The following is a 12036-nucleotide window of genomic DNA, read 5'->3' on the forward strand; positions in this document are numbered from 1 at the left end:
TTTGGGGGGGGGGGAGAAATTTGCACTGAACCTGTCTGCCAGTATGTTGGCAATGTCTGTGGGTTCAGTGATTTTTTTATCATTTTGGACTAATTCTGAGCATATCTGGGAGTTTCCACCCAGGTTTCTAACATAGCTAAAGAAGGCTTTATGATTGTCTTTTGTGTCTTTAGCGATTTTTCTCTCAAAGTTGGCCTTGGATGATTTTATGAGTGATCGTAGTTTTTTGCTAGTATTGATCAGAGATGCCTTCCCATTTAGGGATTTTGCTCTGTCATGTAGTAGCTTTCTCCTCTTGTAGAGTTTGTTTATGGCTGGAGTCCACCAGACCGGGCGCCTGCCTTTGGTGGAAAGGGTCTTGATTTTATTAGGGATTGCTTGATCCATACATTCCTGGAGGTGCTCGTAGAAGGCATTTGTAAGGGTTTCAGCAGCGTGGGTTGTGGTTTCCACTGGCTCAGGGGCCTTGAAGGATACCACTCCAGTCTTAAGAAGTGTGAAGTTTGCTTTTGAGAAGTTCTTCACTGTGGTCTTTTTTGCTGGGGGTGGGGGATGTGGATCTCCAGTGAGATTAATTTATGGTCTGATCTCACCAATGAGGGATATACTTCTGGTGTGGAGCATTTTGTCCCCATGTTTGTGATGATCAGGTCTAGTATATTTTCTCCTCTTGTGGGAATGGTGACTAGTTGTTCCATAGCATTTGAGTTTATGAACTCAAGGAACCTTTGGGCTAGGGTGTTGGGGCTTGAGTAATGTTCCCAGTCTATGTTTGGGTAGTTGAAGTCACCCAATATGATGGTGTTTGGAGAGACATTCATACTCTCCAGTGTCTTCAGGAAGGCTGTGTGGGTTTCCTGAGTTTGAGAAGGTGGTCTGTAGCATGTTACAAACTGTAGGGCAGTTTTACCTATGGTTAATTGCACCTGGATGGTCTCTGATGCTTCGTGCATTGCCACTAACCTGGAGGTGTGGGTATCCTTTATGAATATGGATACTCCACGTCCTTTTGTGGTTCGGTCCGGATTTTGGGGCCGGAACGCATGATATGAGGTATAACCTGATAGTGCTGGGGTGCTCTCAGAAGCCTTGAACCAGGTTTCAGTCACAGCACAGACATCGATGTTCTCCATACTGAGGAGGGCTTCGAGGGCGTGCATCTTGAGGTTTAGACTTCTGGCATTGAGCAGTATTACCCTTAGTTTTTCTCCATTTTGTTTTCTAGGGTGGTAGGTTTATCATTTGAGCCTTGCCTAAAAAGGCACTATGGGGTGGCAAGAGCCTTTGCCAATATCCGGAAGCCCAGGGTGACAGGTGCAAGCCGTCCCTTGAAGCAGCGTGGCTTGTCAAGCATGTCATCCCAGGCAGACAGACATTGGATCCCCTTAGAATGACACCAGTAATTAAGCCAATTATTAAAGCTGATCATTTTGTCTCTGTATTGTGGCATCATTCTTGGTGAGGGTAGGATACTGCTCAGGGTCAGGGTCATACCGCCTGGGCTACATAATCTGAGAGCTCCTCTATGTCTCTTTTCATGTAGTCCAGGGAGGTACATCTCAGGTCGTTCACACCGGCATGGACAATGACTGAGTCATACTTGTACTTGCTGTGGAGTGACCTGAGTGCTTGTGTTATGTGGCGGATTCTAGCGCCTGACAGGCAGCTTACTGTGATCTTTTCCTTGTTCAGTCTGGTGAGTGGGACGTCAGTGTGTCTGACTATGGAGTCACCTATAACAAGTGTGTCTGGCATTGTGTTTGGCCTTAAGGGCTGTGACTGTTTAGCACACTGACTTTGAGAACTATGTGTTGCATGTCTTATGTCTTGAGGTGGCAGTTGCTTGGGTGTCTGCTTTGGAGGCCTCTGTAGTTTTGGTAGATTTTTGATCAGTGCCTCCGAGTATGTCTTTGTGTGTTTATGTGTTTGTTTTGCAGTTGTGATAGTTCTATGTAAAACTGGGTTTGTGGTGTGCGTGGTTTCCTTTGGTTGTAGATGAAGGTAAAGTTTATTTTGGTGCATGTATGTTTTATATACCTAGCCTACCCTTTTGGGGGCACCTGACATCTGGGGCAAGAAAAACTGAAGAAAATGGCGTCGGCTGCATCTTTTATACCCCTGACAACCTGACGTCAGGGAAGGGGTGACAGCAACCGATGCAGGACCCAAGACTTTGGAATTCAGGCCGACTGAGGGCAAGCTGCCAGCAGGATTACCCAAATGTAATGACTGCAACAGTGAATACACTCGAACATCTACATTTATGGTAAGTGTACACAACTGTACTTTCTCTTGCCTGGAAGACCTGTGGGGGGAATATTTGTTAACACTGCCTGACTGTTTCTACACATATTCACAAAATCCTAGTTGAAATTATGCATACAGCTTACTACCACTCCTGGGATTAGAACTACGACTGTGTCTGCTAAAAATACAACCATTTGTGTTTCATCAGAGTGAGCTATTGAGAAACTACTGTGTCCTTCTTTAATGTTTTCTTTCTAAGTCTCACTTAGTTGTACAGTCTGACCTTGTATTTACAACATTCTTATACAGACATTCCTAGACATATTTTTTTATGTAGCAACGTGTGGGAAACAGTGGTTAACACAACATTACTATTCAGATATCATATCTTGGTAAATGCAACATTTCATGCCATACAATATCATAGTAAACACAACCAGTCCAGGATTTAGAACTTTATTGCCAGGCAGTTACAGTTTTATTTAAATATGACCCGTATGGGACTATTACTGTCCTATTGTCTGGTTTATTCAGTACAAACCATACACATTTTTTATTCTGCCAGGTGACATTCTACTCCTTTATATTTGTTTGGTATAATTACTACAAGCATGATTTTTACTCACCAGCCTCACAACACAGCCTTTGCAACCTACTGGCATGGGCTTCCTGGTTCGCAGCCCGCTCAGCTGGAGCTGTAATGAAAATAGAGAAACATTTAGGCATACCTATCCATCACGTACACAGGCTGGACTTCGGTAAACCGTTATTGCTATGAATACTTACACACTGCTGAGACATCACCCCTCTGTCTTGCTTCTTGGACCCACTGCTCCAAGAGCTCCCTCTTCCTCCGTTTCAAGTCGGTATATTGATGCCGAACCTGCTCATCAGTCCAAGGAATAGCAGTGGCACTGGTGAGATCACGGGTGAGACTTTCCCAGGCTTCTGCTCTATATTGGGAGCCCTGATACTGGTCTTGCAGCAGTGTCAAGTCATTTTTTACCAGGAGTCCTGCCATGACCTTGGACTCCTGTATGCCCCAGCGCTACGCCCGAAAGTGCATGCCCTCTCCAACACCTGCCATATTGCCTACAGTGGGGAGCTACAACCAGTTATGAGCTGTATTCCCACCTGCGGAGTTTAAGTACGGCCAGTTTCCCACCCTTTGCTGTGATTGGATGGTTTTGAATATGTTGAGCTTAGCTGAGGTTGGCAGTGCTTAAAGGAGCAGGTTCAGCATTGCTTACCACTGGGCAAATCCTCTTAGCTGGGCTGCTCATTGCTTAGCATTCATATGTACACAATGCTTGCACCCAGTTAGTATAGCTGTGCAATGCTTAGCATTGCTTATGTTTTATTTTTATTGGACTACCACCTGTATGGAATTGATTCATCATTCATTACATAATATACATTTGTTTGCCTTCCCTGACATCCCCCAGTGTGCTGTAATTACATTTATTCTTGTGTGACTATACTGTATGGGGCACTTGTGTTTATATGGGGATTTCACTACTTTATTACACTGCCACCTCACATCTGGGCCTAATACATTAATCTGGTTGAGAAATGTAAGTTACTTCCTACATAAATATACAAATGAATTAAAATTGTAATGTTTACACATACAAAATGGAAATGGCTTTGGTGAGGCTCAAACCGTGAATAACTACATGCAAGGTGTACACTCTAACTGCTACACTATTGGACTTATGCTTATGTTGGATGTCTACTGCTATTTAACTTATATTGCTGTTTCAACTGGGCTAAGCATAGCTAAGCAACAGACACACCAGTGCAGCTATAATTAAACTTTATTGCATGTGTGAAAAAAAATGTATTTGTTGTGTTTTTTACTTCGTACCCTTCAGAATATCCATGCTAATGCTAAACCTGTTATTCTGTCAACTTTCTGGGTTTGTAGGGACAGTTGTCCCTTATGGCTTTGTCCAGATTTCTTACTGTGACAGGTTGGGAGGTGTGCATTTTAGACTTCATACCCTGCCGAAAATTAATGCTGATGCTAAACCTGTTAATGTTCTGTAGTCCTATCTTGCCTTTATTCTTACATATGGGTTCAGGTCTTGACCTATTACAAAGCTCAAAGTCTCTTAGTTGTAGTCAACTACATTTGTAACCATGTTTAGTATCTCTCACCATATTTTAAAATTGTACTGTGTTCTACAGCTGTTTTACATCTATGTTTTATTCTTGTCTTATGTCCTCAGCTGGACGAATGTCTATATTTTAAATGCTGTGTTTTTTAACTGTATAATGTAAGTAATTCTTAATGTGGAGCTTTTCTCCCCGGGCCTCAGCTGAAAACGGACCTGTGTCCAGTCGGACTCTGCTGGTCAACAAATGTAAATAAGTAAATAGTTGGCTCGTGGCTAGGTAGGTATCCCATAGTGCACTAGTACAATCTCCAGATCTCGTTTGCCACGTCTACGAGTCCAGAAATGCTTCTTTCTTGGCCGTGACTAAGTTGAAAACTTTTTCTATTATTATCACTTTACTGTTTGCTATAGTGAATTATCCTTGTCTAGATAGAGGTTAGTAGTGTTAAGAGTGTTTTCTGACTTTTTGGAGTGTTTTTATCATTCATTTTAGTTAGTTTGTCGAGAACTAGTTGGCCGTTGGCCTTGTTGTTCTTCTTTTTGGTATCCTGTGTGCTAGATTCTAATTAACATTGCGTTTTCACGCTTATATTTACTATTATATTGTGTGCAGTGTTTGCTGATTTTTACAGAGTTTTCTCTGTGGTCCACCTTTTGGGGCCTTGGATTTCTATTTAGAAAGTTAGAAATTTAGAAAGTTAGAAATATAGCTTGTGTGCAGTGTTGTTTGATATTTCCTTGCCTGTTACTAGTTTCTGGCCTTTTCTTTTTACGACTTAGCCTATTAAGCTAGGTCTGCTTAAGTTAGAGGACCTAGTCCTCATTGTGCCTGTGTGTTCCTGCTTACTTCCTTAGCTAGCTATTATGGCTAAAGAGTCTAAGGACCACAAATCTTCGGGTTTCAAAAAATGTGTAAAGTGTTCCCAGACGATGTCAATTACGGATGGCCATAGTAATTGTGTATATTGTCTCAGAGCCATTCATTTGCAGGAAACTTGTTTGTTCTGCCATTCCTTCAGCAACAGAGTTCTCCAGGAGTGGAAGAACAAGTTAATTTTAAAAGGCCTGCTTAAGCCTTCCTTCGAGGAAGACTTAGCGAGTTCTACCTCCTCTTCAAAATCACATTCTTCCAAAAAAGAAAAGGTTAAGTCGGCCAAAAGGCATTCTCCGGTGCCAACTAGTGTATCAGAACCTCCTCAAAAACAATCAAAACTGGATAAGATTTCTGTCTCCTCGGCTTCACTGTCCTCAGAGCCAGTCGAGCTTGTAGATATTGGCACTTCAGTTTCGGCTCCAAGCCTTTCAGAGCTGACTACTGAAAAACTACATCAGAGCTGGTCCAGAGATCCTTTGCTGGTCGCCAACCTTAAGATCTCCAATTCTGCAAAGATCCAGATCACCTACCCTGTCATCCAGATCCTCCACGAGCATGTCAGAGGAAGATGTGGAGAGAGTAGTGCTCAGACTCCTGAAGTTGTCTGCTTTGCCAAAATTGTTGTTGGCTCTGACCCAGTCAGTTCTGGAGCCACCTGAGTCCACCCCCATTGTGGTTCCTCCTCCGAGCTGTGTCAGGCCTTCGGAGCCAGAGTGTTCGGTATCACTTGTTGTGGAACCCTCGATTCCAGCTCCCCTTGAGGCTCTCTCAGAGCTGATTTCCTCTACGACACCTTTGGCGCCGTCCGTGGTATCTAGGAGCTGAAGCTCACCGGTCGGTCCCGACAGAGACACTTGGACCAGAGCCTCCTCGGTTCCAAGTCTCCCACTCGGTGCATCGGCTAGGGTGAGCTCGGATCCTACATCTGTCTTGGAGCCGGTCACTCTGGAGCCGATGACTTCCTCCGTTTCCTTGGAGTCGAGGCGGTCTTCGGAGCCGGAGAGATTTGCTTTCGAGATAATGAGGAGTGTGCTGTCTCACTCATCAGCTCCACACAAGGGTACTGACACTCTTCCCCTTCAGGCCTCGACCTCTGTCTCAGCACCTACTCTCTCTGTCTCGACAGCAGAGACACGAACATCTTCGTTGGTGGATTCAACCTGACCAACTCACAGCTGGCACCACATTCCTTCCTCACCAACCCGTTACTACTGTGACCACGGATGCCTCCCAGATAGGGTGGGGGGACATTATCTAGGCAGGACTGTCCAAGGCACATGGCAAGATCATGAGGTTCACCTGCATATCAATGTCCTAGAGATGAGAGCAGTACTTCTAGTGTTGCAAGCACTTCACGACTCTCTCTCTGTAGGCATGATAGCAATCCAGTCAGACAATATGTCGGTGGTATGGTATCTCAACAAACAAGGTGGAACCAGATCTTACCCTCTTTGTCGAGAGACAATTCCTGTTTGGAAGAGGGTGATACCTTCCCATGGCTTTCTGGTGGCAGTTCACATCCCAGGGACAACCAATGTGATAGCCGACAAACTCAGCCGGGCAATCTTAATGCCTCACTAGTGGTCTCTGAATCAGGAAGAAGCAGAACAGATCTTCCGCAAATAGGGGCAGTATTGCTGCTATCTCTTCGCCAGTCCAATCAACTCCAAATGCAGCAGCTATTTTTTTTCCTTACCCCCCCCCCCTCCGGGGGAGTCACCGAGAGATGCAGTTATTCACAATTGGCCCCTGGGACTCCTTTATGCTTTCCCTCCTTTTCCTCTCATATCCAGGGTGATTCAGAAAGCGAAGCTGTTAGGAAGCAAAATGATTCTCATCACTCCATACTGGCCTTGTCAGATTTGGTTCCCCTTTCTCAGGCCTCATCTACTAGATGATCCCTGGACTCGGAATCCAGTGCCAGACCTCTTGACACACATGTCAGGCTCCCTTCACCCCAGCCTCCACACCCTCAATTTGACAGTGTGGCTGCTCCAATTCCATCCCTAGTTAGGCTTCATGATTTTTCACCTGCTGTGACCCACATACTCACGTCTTCACATAAACCTTCCACTGGGAAGTTATACACTAGCAAATGGAGAAGGTTTTCTATCCGGGCTGAAGAAAGGAATATAGATCCTTACACTGCATCCATCCCAATAGTTTTAGAATTTTTGTCTGAACTTTTCCATCAGGGATCTGCTGCTGCCACAATTAAGGTCCAATTGGCAGCGATATCTAATTTTCATTTGAGTCTGCATGAGTCTAACCTGATGTTACACAGATTGTGTAAAACCTTCCTTAAAGATGCTACTTTGCTGAGACCCCCCCCCTTCAGGAACCAGTAGCTTCCTGGGATCTGAACTTTGTCTTGTCCAAGCTAACTTCACCGCCCTTTGAACCTGCTCATTTGTGTCCGCTGAAATTTCTGTCTTGGGAGACTTTGTTTCTAGTAGCCATCACATCAGCTAGACGAGTATCACTTACATATGTTGACTGTATGCATATGTCAATGAAAGTAAAATTCAACCTACACCAGGATATCCATACACATACACATGTGTGTCTGTGTGTATATACACACTTAAGAACAATTAAAATGGAGCACAGTGGCTAAAAGCATGTTTATTGATTTACTTATTGCATGTTTGCTGGGTAGGTTCATCTTAATTTGGTGTCCCAGAAATTCATGCTGATGTAGAACACATCCTCTTAAGAGTGACACCAATTTTTTTTGTTTTATCTCATTATAGCTATGTATTGAATAATGAATGCTCTCCTGACAACATAATATTGGCTTTCTTAGCTGTTTTTATTTTTCAGGAAGAGAAGCACATCATGTAGCAGTTATTGCTGTTTTGCTTATTTTTCCAGGAACCTACGGCGCCATTTCTCCAAGTGCAGTAATTCAAAGAGGAGTACTGCGGATACCTGTGGTGGATCACTCAGATGAAGCGGAGTATATCTGTGAAGCTCAGAACTCTGCAGGACATGCCCAAGCCAGCTCTACTCTTTACATCAGTGGTAGGTATCTCCTAGTGATACAGGCCAGGAATAGTTATTGTGACTTTGAGATTAATCTTAATATATCAGCTTGTCTTGAATACATTGTACGTATCTGGCACCTGCTGGAAAATACCTCTAGTTCTGTAGGTTGTCGGGGAAGGTACTACATGTGCTTCTGCATTTTCTCTTACTTACGTCTTTTCTCTTACCCTTTCTTAATTTATAAGATTACACCTCTTCCTGTTTTACTAACCTTTTCACTACTAGAACTTTCTATGACTTTACATGTAAATCTCTGTTTTGGATTTCTGTGTACCATACTTCTCTAACTGCCGTAATATTTTTATGCCTTAATTATTTTTATTATACTTGTGAACAAGATAAATCTTGTACACACAAGTGCCTCTTTTTAAAGTTAACCCACAGGAATTTTTCTGCTTAAGTAACTACTACAGAGTCAAATACAATAGGCTTATAAAGAGTGACACATATAAGGACTACGTGTTTCCTTCCATTATTGTCTCCGTTTCGAGTAATAAAGCCAAAGTGCTGACCTCCACCAGTTCTTCTTTTACTTGTTCAACATCATGGTGTGATGGACCCAGCAGCTGTGCCCTGGACAGGAAGTAGTTTATACAATGACCCAGTCCTTGCTGTGGTAGTAATAACTCTTGCACTGCCCCACGCTCTTTCATTTGAAATGACCTTATAAAAGAGCAACTTTTAAAAATTAGAGGAAAAGATTCTCTTTAGGAAATGTTCTGGTGGTCTTTATCTTTCCTGTTAGGGATTGTTTAACCAGTTCCCATTTTTTTTGTTTGTTTTGTTTTTTTTTAATCTTAGGTTGAGCTGTTTGTAGTCAGAGCCCATTTAACAGCCATTTTTACCTTCAATTATCCTTTGACAGCCAGGGTATGTTAGTTCTTCAGAGGTGTTACACCTGTGTTTTCTGTTAAAAGATCTTGCACCCTCTTAGGGTTTAAACTCTGAGACAGGGCACCTTCTTAGGATTTAAACTCTGGGATAGTGCACCCTCTTAGATTTATAGGTTTGTACAAGGCTATCAACCACTAGGTTTTTATATAAGCATAGCCATAGAACCCAACCCAGTTTTGTCCTCAAGTACATTGGACACCTGTATGGTGGGGGGGTGTTAGTAAGAAGGTAGCTAAGGATTGTGTGGGGGTGTTAGTAAGTAGGTTGCTAAAGGTTATGTGGGGGGTATGTTAGTAAGAAGGTAACTAAGGGTTATTGGGGGGGTATGTTAGTAAGAAGGTAGCTAAGGGTTATGTGGGGAGTATGTTAGTTTGGGATTATTTAGCTTACTGTCAGCCTCTTTCCGTCAAAGAAGTTGGGGTCAGACTTGAAGTGGATTTACAATTTCCAATCCAGTGATTACAGTTGCACTTGAAAAGGGCAGAGATGAATTCTGCTTCACATGCATGGGAAATCTGTTCCAGAGTGTTTGGATCCTTTGTAACATGTATCAATCTCTCCAGCATGTTTTATTGTATATTATAGGCAAAGTTCAGGTACTTCGGTCTAGTGTTCCTGGTGCTGTTTGTTTTATGAATTTGCAAGAGGTCCATCAGACCTGGGCCTGGGGATGCCTCATGTGCCAGGTAAAGATCACCTTTTAGTAACCTGTAAGGCAGTTATTGTGGGACAGAGAATTCATACTGTAGGTTCCCCCGATGAGAACCCTTTGAGGATGTTCCAGCTGTTGCAGGTGACTGGTTAGGTACCTGCCAAAGGAAGCACTGGATTCAATAATGGGTTTAATAAGGGCTGAGTAGAGTGGTACTATAACTTCTTTGGACCCGGATGACATACCCTTGCTTATGAGTTGGGCAACATAGAATTATTTTTTTACTGTCTTGGCTACATGTTGGTCGAAGGCCAAATTACTATCAGCGTATGTTCCCAAATCCCTAACTACCAGGTCAACTCTTAGAGGTGTTTTCTCATTGGAGTAATTACTGTGGGAAAACAACTTTTCAAAAGGCACTATAATGCATTTCTACATGTTGAGTTTTAATCCATGGCTCTCACACCAATCATTTGTTTGTGTCAGACCCTCTTGTAGGATGTTTGTGTTGTGGGGGGAATCAGTGATAGCTCCTAGTTTACAGTCATCTGCAAACTTGTTGAGTAACAGGCCTTCAACATTATCCTTGACTTAAACTCTGGGATAGATCATCATGTTATAATTTAATCTTAGGATTTAAACTCTGGGATAGATTGTCTTTTTTAAACCTTCCTTTGCAAGTTTTAGTCACTTCTTATAAAACCATTTTCTTGACAGAATGCTGTCCGATTTTGCTACTACCTTACTACTCCTTTTACTACCTTCCTACCTAGTCTCTTTTCTATCCGCCTTTTACTCCATGTACTGTTTCTTCTGTTTCTCTTTTACTCCATACTAGCTATGAATATATACTTTAATATTCTCTTACTTCATATTCTCACTTCAGTTTTTCTTCCTTAATGCAGTTATAACTGATCATACTTTGTTATTTATAAACATTTATGTATATACCCATTTGCCTGTTTTTCCCTGATGATAAATCTCTGATTTAATTGTACGCTTATTTTTATTAAATGTGTTTCTTATGTAAAACTGATTCTAGTTATGTACAGTTAACCTTAGTTATACATTGTTTTATTTTATTTATACTTAAACAACTATGTTAATTAATGTTTAGAAATATAATATTGGAGCTTTTATCCTCGGGTCTCTGCTGAAAAAGGGCTTTGCCCAGTCAGACCAACCCAGTTAACAAATGTCAGATAAAGAAATAAAGAAATAAACGGCCAAACGGATCTTTTCCCTTAACACAGAGACTTAACCAGACCTATATTTCTCCATTAGGGATAGAATGCAGTTTTTAAATATACCTTATCTTTATGGTTTAGCATACTGTAATAGTGCATTTGTCATCAGTAAGAAGGTAGGCCATTTACTGATGTTATTAAATTCACACTACAGGAACAGTACTGCTTCTCAGGCTTACTTTAGTCATACAACACAGCAGATACCTGTGCCCCAAGTCCCTCAGCACACACTTTATTAAGTGAGAAAGTACAGAAGTTTATTCCAGATGTTGTGCCTCATTTGGTAGTGCTGCCCTTTAGTGTACCCTTACGTAATTGCATTACTCTTTATGCTTTATGTATGTTTGCTTTTCTTCCTGTAGTGTCCTAAAGTCCTGCAGTGTGCATAATTAATTTTGTTCTACAGACCTTCATGACCTCAAGCTCAATGCCAAAAAGTGCATGTCATCCCCTTTGGTAAAAACTCTGTACCCATGTACTACCACATAAACGGCAGTCTACTTAATGCATAATGTGTGATAAGAGACCTTGGGACCCAGGTGGACAGTAGTCTCTCCTTTGATAATCACATCGCCACAGTAGTCAGGAAATTCTTCTATGTGGCACACCTCATCACAAAAGGTTTCTCATCCAGGAAAAAAGAGGTCATTGTTCCCCTCTACTTGGCACTCATTAAACCCATTATAGAGTACAATGCCCCTTTTGGAATGTACCTCACAAGACATCTGCAGAAGTTGGAAAGGCCACAGAAGTACCTCACAAAGAGGATTACTGGCCTCAAACAGATGCCCTACACTGACCGTCTCAAAAAAACTCCAGCTTTACTCTGTAGCATATCGCCTACTCCACCGTATCTCTGCCTAACATATAAAGCTATGTCAAACCCAGAACTGTTGGACATGCTCCACCTAAAGACATCCCAATCCCTCCGAGCTACATGCTCTAGGGACCGAA

At 42.3% G+C, this 12036-nt stretch overlaps 1 protein-coding gene across 11 annotated transcripts in view; it reads left to right on the forward strand.

Annotated features, from left to right (window-relative positions):
• The window catches only part of HSPG2 (heparan sulfate proteoglycan 2), a 2126006-nt gene that overhangs the window by 1428072 nt on the left and 685898 nt on the right, over positions 1–12036 (forward strand). For 10 of the 11 annotated variants that reach the window (XM_044063227.1, XM_044063230.1, XM_044063231.1 and 7 more), the window contains one exon: positions 8116–8265. The exons of the other annotated variant lie outside the window; for it this stretch is intronic. In XM_044063227.1, the coding sequence (XP_043919162.1) occupies positions 8116–8265 (150 nt within the window). The remainder of the gene's footprint in view (positions 1–8115; positions 8266–12036) is intronic. 11 annotated transcript variants of the gene reach the window in all.

The sequence above is a fragment of the Protopterus annectens genome, chromosome 2.part1 (genome assembly GCF_019279795.1).
Source record: "Protopterus annectens isolate FY-2018-M chromosome 2.part1, PAN1.0, whole genome shotgun sequence".
In the NCBI taxonomy this organism is placed as follows: Eukaryota; Metazoa; Chordata; order Ceratodontiformes; family Protopteridae; genus Protopterus; species Protopterus annectens.